Here is a 20,915-nt window from a genome sequence, read left to right on the forward strand (position 1 = left end):
TATCAGTGATCTGCTCATCGGGAAGAAATACAAGGTTATTATGGAAGAGAAGTTCTAAGCTCTGCGTGAATATTTTGTATCATTTTGTCTGTTCTGGTAAAAAAATGTATTTCCATCATTATGCAAGTTTTTATGTTTATGTTTTGGTGACTATTCCAAATTTTCCATCAGTTTTTTTGGTTGCTTTTTTCATAATTCTGTCTGTTTAAACTCATCAGAAAGATCTACTGAAATGTATTTTGGGTGGAAGTACCATCGTTTGGCCACTAGATAGAACTACTTACCCACAAAAAGAAACTTCCTGGGACTTCAATTCTATGCAAAGACCTGGATGGCTTTTATGAAGTCAGGAAATGACTGAAAATGAACTTCCTTAATTTAGAATCATATATTTCGATAGCATTTGAATCCCGAATAACGGAATAGAAGACATTGATTGTACATAGAAAGACATACATTCCAGTGTTTAAGCTACAATGCAAATCATTATAACATATACTGTAGAAAGTTATTGTCCTTTTGTTTCTAATCATACGATCATAATTGAATGGTTTCATTATAGTACGGGTACAGGTAACAATCCAAACATTACTTTTTAGTCATCACATTTGATTTCAAAGAAATCTTCACCCATTTGATGCCCATAAATATCCCCCCCATTAGTCCCAGTATTAAATAAAACGAGGAGCATGACTTCTGTCGTAGGATGTGTGTGTCTGTAAGTTATTTTGAGAAAACATTTTTTATCCTACGCTCATTGAAAGCGTTTTAACACCCATTAATCTGTTAGCGGAGTAATTAAAAGCGCTCAGGGCATCGTTACCTGTCTCATGTGATTGACATCTTCTTCTGCAAGCGGGGCCGCTAGACACAATGGGGGGGGGGGGTAATGCGGTGGGAGGGCGGGCAGGAGCACAGGCGTCCAATGGGATCGGCGATGGGAGGGAGTTTGTGGTTCTCCAGCTTTGTCCGAACTTACAGGGGCTCCTGAGCGCACTATGACCGAAGCGCCGTTACTCCGCGGGACGCTCTCCACGCCGCGCACCCGCTCGCTAACTTTGGATGAACTTTTTTTTGTGTTTTTAAATATTATTATAGTTTCGTGCATCTTGCAAGAGTGAGGACGTTTTGTTTCATCTTTCAAAGGATTGCCAGTTTCCTGCCTTTTTTTCTTCTTTTTTTGCGGAGTTGAATTAAAACTTGTGCAGGAATCATTGTCTCCCTTCAAGGAGGGTTTTCTTCTTGTTGCACTGGCACGCTGCGCGGGATCAGAGGAAGAAGAAGAGCACTTGTGGATTACTTTGGGACAGTGAATGACGAGCTGCTCACTAACTAATGCAGCGCTTTGGTGAGTGCAGTGGATGCGTCTTCGGCATGGACTCTGTCTGACTGACCATGGCGCGCACAGGTAGGGGCTTGGGCCGCTTTCACTTCGTTCTGCTGGCGCTGTGGACTCTGTCGCGCTACTCCGCGTCCAGCCAGGTCCGTCAAGAGTTCCAGGTCCCGGAGGAGCAGCCCGTCGGCACCTACGTGGGTAAAATAGAGACCAAGCCCAGCTTCTCTTACCGCTTCAGCGAGAACCACAAACTTTTTGCAATTAACGCCACCACCGGAGTGATTTACACATCCTCGGTGATTGACAGGGAGCTCCTGCAGAGTGATGTCATCAACGTGGTGGTGCTGTCCAGCCAGCCCACGTACCCAACCGAGGTGCGCATAGTAGTTTTGGATATTAACGACAACTCCCCGGTGTTCCCGGACGCGTCCATCGTCGTGTCCTTCAAGGAGGACGCCAGCAGCGGCCGGCAAGTGATCCTGGACACGGCCACGGACTCCGACATCGGGAGCAACGGAGTCGATCACACCACGTACCGGATAGTGAAAGGCAACGAGCAGAGGAGGTTCCGCCTGGATATTACGGTCAATCCCAGTGGAGAGGGCGCATTCTTGCACCTCGTATCCACCGGAGGCTTGGACAGGGAAGTCACTCCCTTCTATCAGCTGCTGGTGGAGGTGGAGGACAAAGGGGAACCCAAAAAGTTTGGCTACATGCAAGTGAACGTCACTATTCAAGACATAAATGACAACCCACCCGTTTTCGACCAAGAACAATATCAGAACAGCATTTTTGAGGATGCAACCGTGGGCTCAAGTGTTCTGCAGATTACAGCGTCAGATCGGGATGAGGGAGCCAATTCTGAGGTCAGGTATTTTTTAGATGAGGGAACACCTTTCCAAATTGACCCCCATGCAGGTACTATTATTATGAAAGAGGGTTTGGATTATGAGAGTAAGAGGGAGTATTCCCTGACTATTCATGCGGTAGACAACGGGGTGCCCTCCCTGTCGGGCAGGACAGAAGCCACCATCAAACTTTTAGACGTGAACGACAACGACCCAGTGGTGAAGTTCAGGTATTTCCCCACCACCTCTAAATTCGCCTCCGTCGACGAAAACGCACAGATCGGCACCGTGGTGGCTCTGCTCACTGTTTCAGATTCAGACTCCCCCGCTGCCAACGGCAACATATCCGTTTCTATCTTGGGAGGCAACGAGCAGAGGCACTTTGAAGTGCACACCTCCCCCGTGCCCAACTTGAGTCTCATCAAAGTGGCCAGTGTGTTGGACAGAGAGCGAATCTCCTCATACAACCTGACTGTGTCGGTGTCGGACAACGGCACGCCCGTCGCCAGGTCCTCCTTCGCCAGTCTGGTCATTTTTGTGAACGATATCAACGATCACCCGCCCATATTCCAGCAAACACTGTACAGGGTGGATATCAGCGAGGACGTACCGAAAGGCAGCTACATTAAAGGGGTTTCTGCAACCGACGGCGACTCCGGGCAGAACGCCAACCTGCGCTACTCCCTGGTGTCTGGAAACGCTTTGGGCTGGTTCTCCATCAGTGAGAACAGCGGTCTGGTGACCAGCGCCGCTTTGCTGGACCGGGAGATAGCATCTGAAATTGTGCTCAACATTAGTGCCAAAGACCAGGGGCTGCAGCCCAAGATCTCCTACACTAAACTGGTCGTGAACATCACCGACGTGAATGACCAAGTGCCCACGTTCACACAGGGCGCGTACCACGTCTCGCTGGCGGAGCACGCCGCCGCTGGCACCGAGCTGCTGGTGCTGTCGGCCTCGGACGACGACGTCGGGGCCAACGGAACTGTCCGCTTCTCGTTCGATGGGGAGACCCCGGCCGCCGTCCAGCAGCTGTTCCGCCTGGATGCGATTTCGGGGCGGCTGAGCACGGCCGCCGAGCTGGACAGGGAGGAGCGGGCCTCCTACTTGCTCCACGTCCAGGCAGCTGACGCAGGCAGCCCCGCTTTGCACTCTGTAGGGAAAGTCAACATCACGCTGAGGGACATTAATGACAATAGGCCGGTTTTCTACCCGCTGCAGTATTTTGCCAACGTGAAAGAGAACGAGCCCGAGGGCTCTTATGTAACCACCGCCTCAGCAACAGACCCCGATTTGGGCCGAAACGGCACGCTCAAATATATAATCACAGCTGGAGATTCTTCCAAGTTTCGCATCAATAGCAACACAGGGAAAATTACCACGCTCGTGCCCCTGGATAGAGAGGAGAAGACCGCCTACCAGCTGCAGGTCACAGCTGCAGATGGTGGAGGCCTGCGCTCACAGACCCAGGCCATAGTGACTGTGACCGTCATCGACACACAGGATAACCCCCCGGTCTTCAGCCAGGAAGTCTACAGCTTTGTCATGTTTGAAAACGTGGGCATCGGGACGGTTATAGGCACCGTGTCAGCCACCACCGTAGATCTGAACACAAACATTTCATATCTCATCACCTCGGGTGACCACAGGGGGCTTTTTTCAGTGAACAGCGCAGGTCAGATCACAGCATCAAGCCAGATAGACAGAGAAGAGCAGGACTTCTATCAGCTGAAGGTTGTAGCGAGAGCTGGGGAGATCACGGGAGAGGCCCTGGTGAACATCAAGGTGAAGGACCTAAATGACAACGGCCCTCGTTTCTTTCACGCCGTGGAGCATGTGAGTGCAGTGGAAAACTGGAGCATGGGTCACGTCATATTCCAGGCCAAAGCGTCGGATCCCGATGAAGGCACAAACGGCGTGGTGGTCTACAGCCTCAAGCAGAACCCCAGGGGACTGTTCCACATTCACGAGAAGCACGGCCTCATCACGCTGACCGGGCCGCTGGAGGTCACCACGAGCTCCTACGAGGTCGAGGTCACGGCGTCAGACACGGGGGTCCCCCGGCACAGCTCCGACCTCGTGCTGATCGTCAGCGTTTATGACGTCAATGACAACTCGCCGGTATTCGACCAGCTTTCGTACGAGGTCGTCATCCTGGAGTCCGAGCCTGTCAACAGTCGCTTTTTTAAAGTGGAGGCCACCGACAAAGACTCCGGTCTCAACGGGGAGATTATGTATGACATCGCAGGGGGCAACACCAGGGATGTGTTTGGCATCTTTCCAGATGGGCAGCTGTACATCAAAGATGAGCTGGACCGAGAGGCGCAAGACAGATATAACTTAGTGGTCGTGGCCAAGGACCGGGCCGTGGAGCCGCTGAGTGCCACCGTCAACGTCAGCGTGATTCTAGACGACGTGAACGACAACCGCCCCCTTTTTAACAGCACCAATTATGTGTTTCATTTTGAGGAGGAGCAGAGGAGGGGGTCGCTGGCTGGCCACGTTTTTGCTGAGGATAAGGACTTTGGCCCAAACAGCGAGGTGAGATACACATTTGAGACTCCGCAGCCCAACTTTGAGCTGAATGCCATCACGGGGGAGTTGACCAGCACGCTACAGTTTGACCGCGAGACGCTCATGAGACAAAGAGGCGCCGCCGTGTTCAGCTTTGTGGTCGTCTCGTCAGACCAGGGTCTCCCCAAGCCCCTCAGAGACCAGGCCAAAGTGCAAGTTTACATTCAAGACATCAACGACAACCCGCCTAAATTCACAAAAGACATTTACCAGGCCTCCATCTCGGAGTCGGCTTCAAACATGACTCAACTGCTGCGGGTCTCTGCCTCTGATGTGGACGAGAACAAAAACGGATTGGTTCATTATCACATCTCAGAGGGGAACGAGGAAGGTCAGTTCACTATTGATAGCAGCTCCGGACAAGTAACTTTAGTGGGGAAGCTGGACTATGAATCTACATCCTCCTATTCATTAAAAATCCTAGCTGCTGATGCAGGAGCTGTGCCCCTGACCTCCTCCTGCATGCTGAGCATCAGCATCCTGGATGAGAATGACAACTCCCCCTCCTTCCCTAAATCCTCTGTGTCTGTGGACGTCCTGGAAAACATGAGGATAGGGGAGCTCGTTGCCTCGGTGACCGCCACCGACGCGGATTCTGGTCAGAACGCCGACATAACGTACAGCATCACGGCCACGAACAACCACGGCACCTTCAGCATCAGCGCCAACACCGGCAGCATCTTTCTGGATAAAAAGCTGGACTTTGAAACTCAGTCACTCTACAAACTCAACATCACGGCGAAGGACAATGGGAGACCGCCCCGCTCCTCATCCGTTCCTGTGGTCATTCATGTCAGGGATTTCAACGACAACCCCCCAATATTTACTCCCGGGGACATTTTCAAATCCATCCCCGAAAATCTTCCCCTCTCAGCTTCAGTCATGACCATTGCGGCTCACGACACGGATGCAGACATAAACGGGCAGCTGGAGTACTCCATCGTCCAACAGATTCCCCGGGGGGGCCACTTCGGCATTGATTCAGGCACCGGACTCATTTACACCAGCAAGGAAATTGACAGAGAATTTTCAAATTTGTTCGAGCTGACAGTCAAAGCTACCGACCAGGCCGTTCCAGTTGAATTCCGCCGCTTCGCCCTGAAAAATGTCACAATTTGGGTCACAGACTTGAATGATAATGTCCCCACTTTTATGTCTCAGAATGCCCTCGTAGCTGAGCCCAACATAGTCATCGGCTCCATCCTGACAACCGTGTTGGCCTTTGACCCCGACGAGGGTTCCAACGGAGAGGTGGAGTACGAGCTCCTGGAGGGGGACTCCGACACTTTCATCATGGACAGATACAGCGGAGACATCCGTCTGGCGTCCCAGCTGTTACAGTCCAGGCTCATGTACACGCTCACCGTGTCGGCCACCGACCACGGCGACAGCCGCAAGACCTCCAGGACCGAGCTCACCATCATCCTCCAAGGGCTGGACGGGCCCGTTTTCTCCCAGCCGAAGTATATCACCATCCTCAAGGAGGGCCAGCCGCCGGGCACCAACGTCATCTCCCTGGACGCCTCCAGCCCGCGGGGCTCAGCGACCAAAGTGGAGTATTTCATCGTGGCCGTCCGCAGCGGCGGAAAAGCCGCGGGGCGCCTTTTCACCATCGGCCGGCACACTGGAGTGATACAGACGGCTGCGGAGCTGGACCGAGAGCAAGGCAGCGACCTTTACCTGGTGGATGTGTACGCCATCGAGACGGACGCCAGCCAGCCCAGGACGCAGCGTGCTGAGGTGAGTGCACCTGCCGACTCGTCTGGAAAGCCACGTTGGGTTCAGCTGTGTCGGTCTGTTTGATCTGTTTGGCAGGGCGAGGGCATGAACTCACTCACTGGCATTTGTAAGAGACATTAGGATGGAATAAGTATAATGAGATCAAGGTTTTTAGCTGGAGGGGGAGGGAGTCTCTCCAAGGCACACATAAAACAGAGCTACCTATGGCCCGTGCATCCATTCAATTCCTTTGTTTTGCATGGCTCTGCATTGTATTGAATCATAGTTTCCTTGTACATGAGTTAGAAGCCCCCTCGCTGACAAGATAACTTTATTATTGTCGTTTCCAAAAACATTCTAGTCATAACAAATCATCTTAAATGTTCCTCTTCTAGTATTGGAAAAAATGAGTGTTGCACTTCTCCTGCACGGGCTCCTCTGCTGCTTCAGTGAAGTGAAACATTCTTATCAGCGGATATGAGCTGCACAAATCAAAAAATGACCACTTTTCAATTTCCCCGCTGTAGGCGTAAATCATTCAGAGCTGCAGTTTCAGGTTCAAGACCCTCGATAGTTTCCCCGGTGTCTCAAGTTGGAGAGTAATTCATAAGGTCTTCCTGTGCAGCTATGCATCATCAGTGCCAGTATTACTCTGAGCCCTCAAGCTCGGGGCTGTTTTGGCACTGGGGTGGTCCCGGGGTCCCTTTTTATACCACAGGGAACTGCTCCACAGGCAATAAGTGACCATTAAAATTGGGTGACCCCTTAAGACTCTGTGAAAAGACGCTGAGGGCAAAGTGAGTGAAACTTAAGCTGTCCTGCCGGGTTTGCATTGAGCGATGCACCTTTTTCAGGCTTTCCCTCCAGAGGGAGAGTTAAGTCTTCTGTAATGTATTGCAGGAACCCCAAGTCTGTCTGTCAAATGAAAAACAAATGTGACTCTATGTATATGTTCTGGATATTTTAACCAGGACTCGAGATGCCGTATTATTACAGGCCTGGTGGCGCGCACACACTGTACATATAATGGATTTGTTAGAGCAAAGAACAAAAAGGTGTGAGCTTCGTCTTCTCCTGAGAAATGTGTTTTGTGTTACCGCATTTTGAAAAATGCCCGATGTGAAATGATTTAAGTTTATATATTTGACAGTTGTTATTAATGCAAATGTTGAAACTGAAATCTAATACAGCAATCAGTTATTTGGAGAAAACACTCAGCATGTTATTGATATCAAGGATTATTTGGCAAAATGGTGTTAGTCGAGTCAACTTGAAGTAACGCTCGGTCCAAATGGGAATATCAACGCTCTCTCACTTTGTCTGCGGCGAGGACGGTGATGTGCTTTCCTGCAGACTCCGCCTGTCGAGCTAATGAGAGAACATAGCGCTTCGGCGCTCGCTTTCCCAAACATTAAACTCTAGATTGGTTTCATGCTAAGCTTGAACTTTCTCACCCCGTGGAGAGATGACTTTACCACACCACCTGGCTGAGCAGTCAGTCTTTCCAGTTTGAGAAGCGTGAGATCTAATAACTGGGAAGAATTCAAATGACCTACGCATTCGGAAATGTGGGCTGGTTTTTGGGTTGAAATGCAACAGTCTTAGTTTGCAGCCATAGTTTTGTTGGCTAAAACGCACAGGTCACATCCCTCTTTGTGTCTCCTCTGTCAGCAGGATCTCAAAGGACTGTGTGGTACAATAGCGTAAACCTTCAGACTTAGACTAATGTTTTTCCACTGCAGTGTTTATGCACCAGATACCCGGTAGCAACTGGGGGATTATTTCCACCCCTGGGGTTTTTGACCCTTTCACATTCTCCATTTCCCCTTCTCCCCATTGATTGCATTCATGAGAGAAAGTTGGCATTTTCTTTCTTTCCCCTCCCTTGCACCATGTGCGATGTTTTGGAAATACTCAAACAAAGGGAATCCTTCTGGACATGCACTATCGACGGCCGTGATCTTAAACAAATCAGGAGCGCGCTTTGGAAAGAGTTGTTTTGTTTTTTTTCCTCCGTAATTTCTTGGCATCTTTAGAACGTTTTTTATTGTCAGTGATTGTTGATTAGACCTGTCGTTGCATGACTGATGGGACTTTTGTCCCGCATCTGATTTGCAGTGGGCATTTCCATTAGGCTGCCGGGGTTCTTTTAATCCTTAACATGTTCATACTTTGTGGTTGTGTGTGCGTCTGTATTGTCATGCGACTGACTTTATCACCCAGAGATACTTTATTCCTCTCCGAAAAATGGTAAAATGAACAAGGAGATTCTCTTGGCGGCAGATTCCTTCATCGTCGGCGAATCCAGATTCCATTCCTAGAGTTCAGGAGGATGTTTTGTTTTATTTCACTCCCAAGTTTTGATTCATCACATCCTGCAATGTCCTCTGTTTGGGGTTGGAAACCAGTAACTAAAAGGAGCTGTTCCACTCGAGGGCTCAACATAATCAGTGATGTGACGGCCCGGTGTTTCCCATCAGCTGTTGAAGACAAAACACCTGCACTGGAAAGCAATTAGCCTTTTCAAAATGTCCGCATGTTTATTTCCTAGAAAGGGATCTTTATTTGTTTATGTCACTTTGATGTTAAGGCACCAAAGGGAAAGGTCAGAGCCAGAAAGGCACGTAGAAGACTTTTATTTCACCTCTTGTGACCCACACATGTTTTTAGCTCGTGTCCTTCATTTGAAAACAAGACAATTGAATCAAATGGCTGCAAATCTTTTAGAAAAAAAAAACCTTTGCTAAAAACCTCCGTTTGACTTGTGAAAAGTAGCGGAGGCTGAAATTCTGCACCACAGGAAAGTGAACGAGAAAAAGAGGTGTGATCTGTTTCTTGTCCTGCACTCATTCCCTCCCGCCCCAACACACCAAACTACAACTGTTTTCTTAAGCTCACTGGGAATCAAAATGAAGCGCTGTTTTTTTTTCTCGGAGAGGCCCACTATGGCCACATCAGTCCTCGCCCCCTCCCCTCAAAGGCATTGTTCTCCCCAGAAAGTAAACACGCTCAGAGTGTTCAACGGGCCTTCCTTTGTTTTGCCTACGCAGATAAAGTGTTGCGCGGCCCTGGACGCGGATCGAGGGGGGTGTAGGTGGGGGGGGGGGGGTCTCCTGTTTTTTTTTTTCGGTCTGTGCCAGCGTCTTGATTTAGGAGTGTGTACGGATGCCCCCGTCGGACAGCTTTCCTCCCCTCCCACCACCGGTGTGGGACGTACGGGAGACAGCCGTGAAAAAGGGGGTTTGGGAGGGCGGCTCTGGACGCGCCGGGCCGTGGTAATGGGAGCTGTGGGGGAATGAAGGAAAATGAGTCCTCGGCTCTCTGGACATCGCTGTCCACGGCAGTCTTTGGGAAGCACGGCCACTGAGGCGGACTGTGTTGCTCCGCATAACTTCGGCTCTGTTTGTATCCCCTCTCGCCTCATTCAAACTGTACATCTCTGTCATTGCGTCTCTTACCCCCCCCTGCTTTGCGTCTGCAGCAATCTGTTTGTGTAGATCTCTGTGTTGTGTACTAGTCTCATTCATAAATCTCTTTGTTAATTAACTTAAAGTTAAAATTAAGTTTTTCTTCACCTCTTTGGATGTCCTCGTGTTTGCAGGATGCTGAAAACCTCCAACATGAGGTGAAACGAGGCAGGGAGGGGAAGGTCACGGATAGCCGGACTGTACAGATGCTAACGTTTGTGTGTGTGTGAGGGCGTATTAATACAAATTTAAATATTGATGTCTACAGTTTCTAGGGAAAGGTTGTGCAGCGCTGCATTCACTCTCCTTTGTCGATTCAAACTGAGCAGCAAAGAAGCGGTTTGATGACATTGGATTTATACGCCAGCTCAGTATTAAAGTTTAATGATCCTCAGGAGGGACGTTTCACACCCACTGGAAGAGGAGCGATGCAGAACAACGGCCTCCTTGTGCATTGTAATCCACGGTTTAATTGGGGTGTGTGTGTGTGTGAGAAAGGCTGATAACAGTCCGGTCCGGCCGTGACCCAGCGTAATAATTCATGCAGTAATCCGTCCGGACGCGCCTTTTAGAGATGGCCGTTGAGGAGGTGAGCATCTGCTCGGCTTCCTGGTAGGTGGTCGCGGCCACGGGGGGGGGGGGGGGGAGCGTGCGCACCGTCCCACAGCGCTCGCCCGCTTTACGAGACAATCGCACTAAAAGTTGGATCAACATTCGCTGGTGCATCGGTGCGTAAAGTACTCGCACACACTGACCTCAAGTTCAAACCGCCTCTCAAGTGCAGGTTTACGGTTAAGGTTTGCTTTCTTCCATTTGTTCTACCTGTATATGTATATATATATATATATATATATATATATATATATATATATATATATATATATATATATATATATATAATTTAAGGTTGTTTTTCCCCACATCGTCCTGTTTACCTTTTTTTTTATTTTTTTTTATTGTTTTCCACATGAAGCGGCGATCCGCACAGCTCACAGCACACCACTCTTGGGGCTGAAAGGTCAATGGCAGGGTCGCATTGTTCAGCCTCTAACGTTGAGCCAAGTGTCGCACAAGAAAACAAAAGAGCAAATCTGCCGTAACAATGTAGGTAGGTTGTCAAAATCTATATATATATATATATATATATATATTTTTACATAACTCTACGCAGCAAACGCGTTGGTTTCACTCGGGACACGAACAGCGGCCCCCTGAGTGACAGTCCTGTGTTTGTATGTACCTTAAACTTAAACCAACGTAAAAGCAACAAAGTTACCTTTTGAGATACAGCGTCACGTTGTCTCGCCTCCTCGTATTGTCTTCTGTGGCAAAGTGCTTTGTCTTGGTGCGGTGACTCCACCCTGCTGCTCCTCTAAACAGGTTCAAACTGAAATTATTCACACACTATTTTTAAACCTGGTTTACCACTAAAGTCTGTTTTTAAAGGGAATGTGAATGTATATTGAAAGAAAAGTTTTTCAGCTCTGCGGTTGTCTGTCTGCGAACCTTTTTTTTTTTTCTTCCTCCTCATTTTTTTGCCCCCTTTCAGCCTCATGCAAAGTCATGGCAGGGCCTTTTTGGGTTGGAATAATAAATTAATGTGGCCAGAGCTGTGCATGCTCCGCAGAGTTTTGCATCATCGGGTTTATTTTGACATCCGAGAAACATTTCTCCTTGTGCGGTTGCTTCGATTGCCACGCGTCATTCTGGGAGGGGCCATCGCTCGCCTCCTCGGACCAAACGCGAAGGCCGGAGTTTAGTCCCGGACGGGAGTGCCCCCTGTCCGTCGGTACCGCCGATTTGAGGCGTGATCGGGAGTATTAGAGTGGGAATGATCGGGTGTAGTTATGATCCCGGGCCTTACACCACCCCCCCCCCATCCGCCAACCCCCGAGCAAGAGCTACAAATCAGCAGGGAAATATATCTTGAGTATGACTACGTCCCAGAGACTTCTTCATCACGTTTCTCTGACTGTGAAGGCACCATAAAATATGCCCAAGTCCGTCCAGCTTTGAGAAAAAAAAAGAAAAGAAATAATGTTCCACAACTTTCACTTGTAAAACGAGGGAGGTAGAAGGGAGGGAGGGAGAGTGGAGGGTTGATTTTGGCACACGCTCCCGGCGGTAATAATGGATCCCAGCCTCAGAATGATTTGTTCTTTCACGTGACTTACCGAGCTCTCCTAGCATCAACAAACTCAACACATCCACATGCAGGAATAAGCGCTGCACATTTCCATTGTTTTCGTAGCTCGGGCTTCACCGTCTCAGAAGGAGAGGAGGAGAGAGGGAGAGAGCGCTCCTGGTCTCCTGCACATCTCACTTCCTCGATGGCCGTCCATCAACGGGCAGCTCCGCAGGGACACTTGGTCCGATCCTCCCTCCTCCCGGGAAATCCAACGAGGAAGGGGGGGGGGGGGGCGGATATTCAATTCCATCTTGTGCAGACTTCTCTCACACTCTCAGAAGCGTGCACACACACAGACACACACCTGGAAGGGGTTTCTCCCACAGCAGGACAGACAATTTAGGAGCTGGGTGGGGAGCTGGAGGGGGGGGGGCGGGAGCAGGGCTTTAGTGTCAGAGGCAGGAGACAAGCAAAGATAGACTGGCACCAGCGAGCAAGAGCCCGTGTTATTGTTATCTCCCCTCTTATTTTATGAGTTTTCCATCCGGGGATCCAGCGTAGCTCCTGCTCTCCTTTTTTATTAAGAGGTTAGAATTGCGATTCAGCATTCAGTACAGAGTTTCTATTTTTATTATTTACATGTTGTCTAGTTGTGTTGTTGTTTGTTGTGATTGTTGCATTTAATGCGTTCAAAATGTTTCCCTCGCTTGGCTCTTCTGCGAAGTCCTAACTAAAAAGAAATAGAGTAAGCCAAGCCGCAGTTGGTTTGCAGATGTTTTCAATTTTGGAATTGAAATATTTCTGCTTTCAGAATGTCCCACCGTGACTTTTCCGGCACTCGATTGCTGTGCACGTTGTTGGATCTTTAGAATCATGCAGGAGCGTGGCTCATAATTCTGTTCTTGCTCTTTGTTTGAAAGCTTTTGGGCCTTTTCTCAGACCACGACAACCCAGTGACACAATGGACTTTTTCCCCTTGTTTTAACTTGCAACTTGTTCATAGCATGAAATTCTTATTTTACTACTTTTTTACCTTTGTTTTCAAATCTAAATCCCCAACAACCCTGCAGTGTGCAATTGAGTCTTGCATTGCAGTATTGTTCGAACCCGGTGAACTTCAATACAAATCATAGTGGAGATCCCAAAGTTTAAAATAATGCCAAACATGTTAAGCAAGATTTAAGGGGAAAACTCTGCAGAATGATGTGTTTATTTCAATATGTCACTCTGTGTAAACACTATCATCGTGTTGATTAAAAAGCTGGAACAATTCGTTAAGTGATGATGTCTCAAAGCTTCGTAAGGAGAGATATACTAGTACAGAACATGTTATTTTTTCTATTTTCCTAGAATCTGCAAAAATGATGCATCAACCTGCATGATAACACGCAGTGGTGAGTGAGATCGGGTGCCTCTTTTTCTTTAAGCTTCTATTGAACTGACAGGTGCTTCTCGTCGGGTCTTGCGTCCCCCCCCCCCCGTCTCCTGGCTTGCCTTCCCCCTCCTGAAATTGGGCGCACACATCGTCCGCTCTGCAGCGGTTGTTGTAGCTTGTGGTCACTGAGACAATAACTGCAGAGCGTGAGCCCCCCTTTTTGAGGGATTATTATCTCATTCAAAGGAGACTCTTGGATCCCGGCGGAGGCGCATTTCCAAACTAGAAATCGTATTTATTTGTTTTATTTCAGTGGAATATGAGAGAACGCGCTGGACGCGAGCGTCGCCCGGGCGGCCTGCGCGGCTCTGCACAAGATGCCGGGTTTAAAAACACATTTCCGACGACTGATCTGAACGGAGCGAAAAAGAGCTCCAAATAGCTCGCCGTTTTGGTGAACCCGCCTCCACTTGGGCTTGTTTAATTGAAACCTGCTGGTGAGGCTTCTGGGCAGCTATGTGCGGGATCCAGTCATCGTGACTCAGCCTCTCTTTCACATTCGGGGGGGGGTCCCTGTTGTCGGACACAATTTCATTAAAGCTGCTGATATCTCAGTGTGACTGTGGCTCTGGTCTCGACTACCTTTGTTCAAATGTGCTATTTTTACTCTTAACTCTTTTTCGCCCACTCTGTGATTTCCCTGCACAAATGCATGAGGTGGCCAAATTTCACCAGGCTCTATTGTGTGTGTGTGTGTGTGTGCGTGTGGATGTCATTTTAAAAGTGCGACTCTCCCTTCTCTCAGAACCCCGGGCTCTGTGTGCGTCCGCGTGCCGGCCTGCTTACGTAACGGCACATGCCTTCGCCGTTAAACAACGCCGCATACCTTTTTTGCACAGGTCCAAATCCTGGCACCCTCTGCTCATTTTTCTCGAGTTATCCGTCTACGGTTCTGACGCGTTGCTCCCAGAGATGAACGGGGGGGGGGGCGGGGGGGACTTTTAAAATAGGAGCCTACCGGAAAAATGAATCATCCGAAACTTTGTCTGAACTTGGCTGGCCGGCTGTTGACGGACAGGTCGTAATGAAGTCTGCCTCCCAGGACATTGTGTTCTTATGGTATTACATGGAGGGTGATCAGATATTACCCACCGGTGTGGGGGGGTGGGGGGGCTGCCATCAGAAGTGCAGTGGTCTGTTGGTGTAAGAGTGAGGGAGACTGGTGTAAAGACCCAGTTGACCTTTAGAAATGAAAAGAAATAATGATACATTTTGTCATACGGGGGCTATTTTTTCCAACTGAAATGTTTTGGTCTGTGTTGCCCAGTTGGTTACAGGACGAATAGGACGTTTGGATTTAGCATTGAGCTTGTCCCTTTTAGAGGGAAACTGACTCATCGTGGGGAGTAAACTGCTCACATCGTGTTGGAATGCATCGGTATTATGTCTTCAGTGGCTTTATCAAGCTTGCAAAAAATAACCCTAGTGATGTCATCGGGGTCATCGCGGCTTACGAGACACGTTGTGTGTGTGTGTGTGTCTGTGTGAGGGAAAACGCACCCATGTGTATCCTGAGCGTGTTTACACCTTCACCCCCCCCCCCTCTCCCCTTCCAAAAACCGCTGCAGTCATCCAGCCGCTTAATCCCGCTAATCCCTCTGGCGGATGTCACAGGGGATCTCGCTCGCATTGGCTCCGTGCCAACCGATGCCGTTACTCGATAATGAGCGAGCGCTCTCAGGACCTTCCCAGTGAATCTGTGTGACCTTTGACCTGACTTGGCAGGACTTGAGCGGATGCACTGCCTCTCGTCTTGGCAGCTAAACAACCCGCTGTGTGTGTGTGTGTGTGTGTCGGTGTGAATCGTCCCTCTTAGGAAGCGCGCCGGAGTTTCATCAGGCCGACGAGTGTGTGTGTGTGTGTGTGTGTCTACGCATGTGCGGGCGAACGCGGTAGACTGGCAGCCCGGGTGTGAACTCCGCATGCCTCCTTTATGCCTCTTGACGTCTGACAAGGCCGAGGAGCGGCCGGTAACGATGTGGTCACTGCTTCCCATCATGCCTCGCTGCAGGCCCGGAGGCCGTGAAACGGTGCGGCGTGGTCTCTATGGAGACCGACGCACCCTCGGGGCCTCATTCACAAAAACCCGCCCCCAGCCTGATGTAGGATATTTGGGCATATTATCCCGTCACAGATGGGAAATATCTGTTTACATCTTTTTACGTCTTGGAACGGGAGTGTTTTTTTTTTTTTTTTTTTTAGCAAAGAATTCTCCACATTTAGCTTTGATGTAGAAGATCAAGTGTGCGCTTTGTGGGAACCAATCAGTAACGGGCCATGGTCATCAGATTTCAAATCGTCTTTGAAACTCGAGATATATTCGCTTTTTTTTTCTTCCTCGCGAGCCCCCCCCCGCCCCCGCCGTAGAGTTTGGCCCCTCGCTCGGACGGCGAGGAAGCCCTCGTTGCCCCCGGGGGCCGGGAGTGGTGCCAGCTGTGGTCATATGGAACCAGTTTGATCCGCGGACTGTCAGAGCGCCCCATCTGTCCCCCCCCCCGGTGCTTGGCTCCACGGGGAGGCTGCGTGGACGTGGTGCTGTTTGCTATTAACTTAAATTGTACTGTATATCTACCTCTTTGTGTGTGTGTGTGTGGGGGGGGGGGGTGGATGACTCTGAGGGGCAAATGTTGAAGCATGAAGTGGATTTGACACTGATGCCAAGTATATATTTTTGATTTAAATTGACTGTAGATGCCTGGTGGTGGTGTACACATATACTCATGGTCATGAATAACGTAATTACTGTGCTGTCAACCAATGGCTACATAGAATGGAAGGAAATACCATCCCCCCCCCACCCTGAAATAATACATGAGCAGGATCTGTGCTTAAGAGAAGAAAAGAATACCAGCATCCCTTCCACGCCGTTTGAAAACATCTCGTCTTCAAAAAGAAATCCCCTCATTAACAGTGCTCGGGTCACAAAATCAAATTCATATCATTATGACACCAATGAACCCTTCTGCATTGATGGGGTTGTTTACATTGTTGTTTTTCCGCTGCTCTGCACACATCAGTTCGTTAATTAGTTCGTGCGCTGATATCAACTCCCGGGATGATTCATTTGTGGCGTGTATATATGATTAGGACCAGCCTGGAAGATCACAGGCTCTCTTTTCATCTGTAGCGCCGATGCTAATTCATCCACCAACCCCCCCCCCCACACTTTTATTTGTTCCCCCTCGGTGCAGTCGGTGTCGAATGGAAATGAGTCCTCTTCTTTGTGGACGCGATGTACGGATCAATGGACGGAGGGGACAGAGACGGAGTCTCTCTCTCTCTCCAGGTCCCCATTGAGCGGAGATTACATCGCCGGCCGGTGGCTGTAAAACGCAGCTCTCCGCTGGCAGACACCACGCAGGACTCACAGGAGTCTTTTCAAACCTCCCCATTGTTAGCGAGGGATTATTCTTTGGGTTGTTATCCCATTAAGCTGTAATGGTTGCAATTTTCTGCTTAGGAATTTGTCTTTTTCTGCGGGGAAATGCGTGCCAGGATGTTTTTGAATCAAGCAATTATCATCTGTAATTTGTAAAAAAAGTGTTGGGTTACATTTCTACCACTCGGGACTTTTTGTACGCTTGTCAATTGTTGTCTGGATTTGGGCAAAAGTTTGCAAAAATGAATTACCCGCCAAGAGGGAATTGTTATTATAACTCTGATCTGATACCAGAATTCGTCAGCACGGCGCTCTAGTCAAATTCTTTGAATATTTGGGGTTATTAATTTTTTTCCTGACGTGAGCAATGGCCCCTTCTTTATTATGGAATGGGACACAAACAAGGCTCTTAACAGGTCATTAGGCTTTTTTTATATTTGGTTTTTCTGTAAATTTGCCCAAACACTAAAACCTTGTGTCTTTCACGTCTGATTAGTGACACTTTAATAAAGTCGTTTAAAGTTCAGCGGACTGAATTTTCCACCTTTTCTAGTGTTTCTATGGTCACGGGGGAAACGACCCGCATTCAGGCCTGTACGCCATCTTTTAAATGCAAATCCTTTAAAAGTAACTGTGTAATTCTGTCTATGGGGACTCTCCCGACTTGGCCGCGAGATAAAGTGTTTTTTTAAATAAGGCAACCACGGCTGTTTTCCTTTCTGTCTTCTTGATCTGACAGCAATTGACTAAGCCAGTCCTTAAAGCGTGACAAAAGCTTGGCAAAATCTTTACATTTCTTTTCCTCCTCCCCCCCGTCCCCATTCCCCCCTCCTTTGGGTAATTTTTTTTTTTTTTTTGGATGGGCCAAGGTGGACAAAGCCTGTCTTCTCTTCCACTTGATTGGGTCAGAAGGCTGAAGTTAAATGTTTGGTTCAAAATTGTCTTAGCATTCCCGGCATCATGTTTTCCCCTCTTTTTTTTTTTTCTTAATGGAGCTCGGAAAACTATGTCGAATCGGCCACAATCGAATCTTTTACGGTGAGCTCACAGCGAAGGAATTAATGCATTTTATATGAGGACGCCGAGTCCGGAGCAAAGTACCCTCAGCAACATGTGAGAAAGCTCCTTCTCTCTCTCTCTCTACTTGCTCTCTCCCTCTGTTTCACTTATTGAAATTATAGCTGTCACCCACTTCACAAGGAGGAGAGCCAGGGGAAGCAGGTCATTGACTTGATTTTCATGGGAAGGCTGATTCGGCCATTCAGGGTCTGATAGGTCCAGTATTGACAGCCCCTTTGCGGGAGGGGAGGGGAGGGGAGCACGCCGCCTTCATTGTACCCACGGTTTGCTGAGGAAAAACAAGAGAGCGCCCGGGAGACAAAGACCTCAATGGGAACAGTAGCCCCTGTGTCCCCCCTTGCCTCTGACTGCTGCTGCTGGGAGGCTTGTGTCTTCCATTCGGGCCTCAAGTGCTACTCCCACCCTCTCCCCGACGACCCGCCACCCCTCGTCTCCCGCTCTTTTTTCATCCTGTCAAGTGGCTGCAGAGGTGTCGGCCGCTTCATTCTCTGACCCCCGACGCCCTCTGAGTGCACGGGCTGTTTGTCATCTTCATTTGCAGGAGAGTGTGGGGGGGGTGCACGGGAAGCCACAGTTCTCAGTTATGTACTAGTACTAGTGTTTGGATACAAACTTTGATCCTTCAGGGTTTGTGGCACTTCACTTTCACTACCATCGGCAGTCCAGATTTGTTTGTTTTGCACCGCCTACAATGGCTGTGATTGGTCAAAAATGATCAGGACCTTTCTTTATTGCCGAGCTACGTGTGTCCAAGCGAACTCTGAAGAACTACCTACCGATACGGCGTGTAGTCGATGGGCGATCCTCACAGAGAAATATTCTCGTTGACGCTCTGCAGTCCAATCGAGTTCCCTTTCCTTTTGTCCGCTGTTCAGTCCATTTAAATACCACGATGCGATCCGAAACCTTTTTTGTTCGGTCGCGACCATGTGCAATTCTTAATTTGAAACACAAATAATGGCTCAAATTATTAGCATATTGCCGGCTGACATTTCAAAAAAACATCAACGTTGTTGTACGTCAAATCCTGCTTCTAAGTTGTCGCTCTTGTTTTAACATGTTGTGGCCTTGGTTGAAGGTTATCTGGTCACTCTTATCAAGGCCTCTCTTTGAAGTAAGCGCTGTCTCTGTTTCCCTCCTGATAAATACTGTACGTGGGCTTAGCCCGGGCAGACGTCCAGGATATGTGAAGGATGGAATCATTTCTGGTATCGGATTTTCCGGCGTGTTCCAAAAAAAGCAGCTAATGCGGGGCCAAGGGTTGCCAAAAATAGTTTGAAACTGGATTTGATGCCGAAGAATGCTCCACCGTGCACTCCGTCCAGGCCCCGACCTCAGATTGTCATTGTTTTCGCGGCTTCTGCATCCCACGAGATGGAGGATTCGAAGTTGTCATCGGCCCGCCGTAATCATGGAGTCTGACGTTCATCCTCAGGCTTATTTATATTATCCCGCAGATTAAAAGAACCAGCTAAACCAAAGGATTTAGAGATGATGTGGGAGGAATAGCAATACCGCTAATTTATGCTGTTAGTGTTTTTAACAGAGGGGGATGGGGGTGGGGGAGGGGAGGGGGGGGGGGGTGAGGTGGGTTTATGTTTAGGAAAAAGAAATACAACTGCTGCTCTCTAACCCCTCCTGACTTGGCTTCCAACCCTTCTGAGGACTTTTTGACCTCTCACCTTCTCGCTTTCGGGGCCAGCCCCCCCCCCCCCCCCTCTCACCATCCTTTGACAGCCAGTCAATGCTGCCTTTTGGGACCATCTTTCCGGTGCTTGGTGAAAGAGCCACAACGGCAACAACATCCAACACTCTGAAACCGTGTGGCGCTGACAGTAGGAGATCCGAGTCCATGATTTTTAGTTTGAGGGCATCAAAGCCGACTGGTAGCCATTAGGCCGGTTGAAACTCCCGCCTGTGTCCTTCAAAGAACTTTGTGGAGCACACACACACACACACACAGTAACATCTTGGTTCCCTTCAGATTTTTATCTTTTTTCCTTCCTTTCTCTTGGTGACCACAGTGGATTGGCACGGCAGACTTTGTCAAGGCACTCTATCCTCTTTACACCCCCTCCTCCCCCCGCTCGATCTAATACTGGCTCCTTTTGAAGTGTGGATTTTCTGGAGAAGTGCTTTGACGCCACCCCACACCCAAATCTGTTCCATTGATGTATCGGGGCCCCTGCTTTCATACGAGGGGATATGGTCCCTCTATTATTTTTTTGGGGGGGGGGGTGTTGAGCTCTTATCTGAATTTACTGTATCAGGGAGTGCTTCTCCCCTGGTATGTGGGGATTGAAAGGAACGGTCATGTGCCGAACTGATTAAGAAGTCGGCGGTGACCCGAGGTTAAACCCTTGGAGAGGGAGGGGCCCGGGGTAAGAATACAAAAGCAGCCGGAGCGAGCGCAGCCGACTGATGGAGGTGGTAAAGTGGGTCAGACAAAGAAATGGTGGGGGGGAAAAAAAAAAAAAAAAAACAGTTTGTCCCACTTGAGACGAAGTGAAACTTTGCAGACACTGTGGGGGTCAAGGATTCATCTCGCCCACCTCTGCCGAGGCCTCCACCCTAAAAGTAGTCCAAATTAAAACAAACCTTTCAATTGTCATCTTGACTTGTTTTGGCAAAGAGACTTTTTTTTTCTTTCTCCCTTATCATGTTCCATTACCTTGAGATTACCTCACTCCCCGTCGCTCCTTCTCGTGATCCGAGGCACCAGCAGACTGTTTTCGTAGCTGGCTTGTCTCTCTCTCCGTAGGACCGGTGCAAGCTGAAGGGTGACAGCTTTGCCTGCCAGGCGAGCTGTGTGGTGCAGCGTCTGTATTGACTCTAAGCTTGAGTGTTTTTTTTTTTTCATATTCCCCCCCCTCCCTGAGTTTGGTGAGAATCCGACCGATTGAGCTGAGGTTTGTGCTCGCGCTGCTGCCGTGCCTTAAGAGCTGCACC

At 49.0% G+C, this 20,915-nt stretch overlaps 1 protein-coding gene across 2 annotated transcripts in view; it reads left to right on the forward strand.

Annotated features, from left to right (window-relative positions):
• Positions 1-1,018: 1,018 nt before the first annotated feature.
• Positions 1,019-20,915, forward strand: part of fat4 (FAT atypical cadherin 4) — an 80,994-nt gene continuing 61,097 nt past the window's right edge. For both annotated transcript variants that reach the window (XM_037460776.2, XM_037460777.2), the window contains exon 1: positions 1,019-6,498. In XM_037460776.2, coding sequence (XP_037316673.2) covers positions 1,396-6,498 — 5,103 coding nt within the window. In that variant the 5' untranslated portion in view covers positions 1,019-1,395. The remainder of the gene's footprint in view (positions 6,499-20,915) is intronic.

This window comes from Pungitius pungitius, chromosome 2 (assembly GCF_949316345.1).
Source record: "Pungitius pungitius chromosome 2, fPunPun2.1, whole genome shotgun sequence".
Lineage (NCBI taxonomy): Eukaryota > Metazoa > Chordata > Actinopteri > Perciformes > Gasterosteidae > Pungitius > Pungitius pungitius.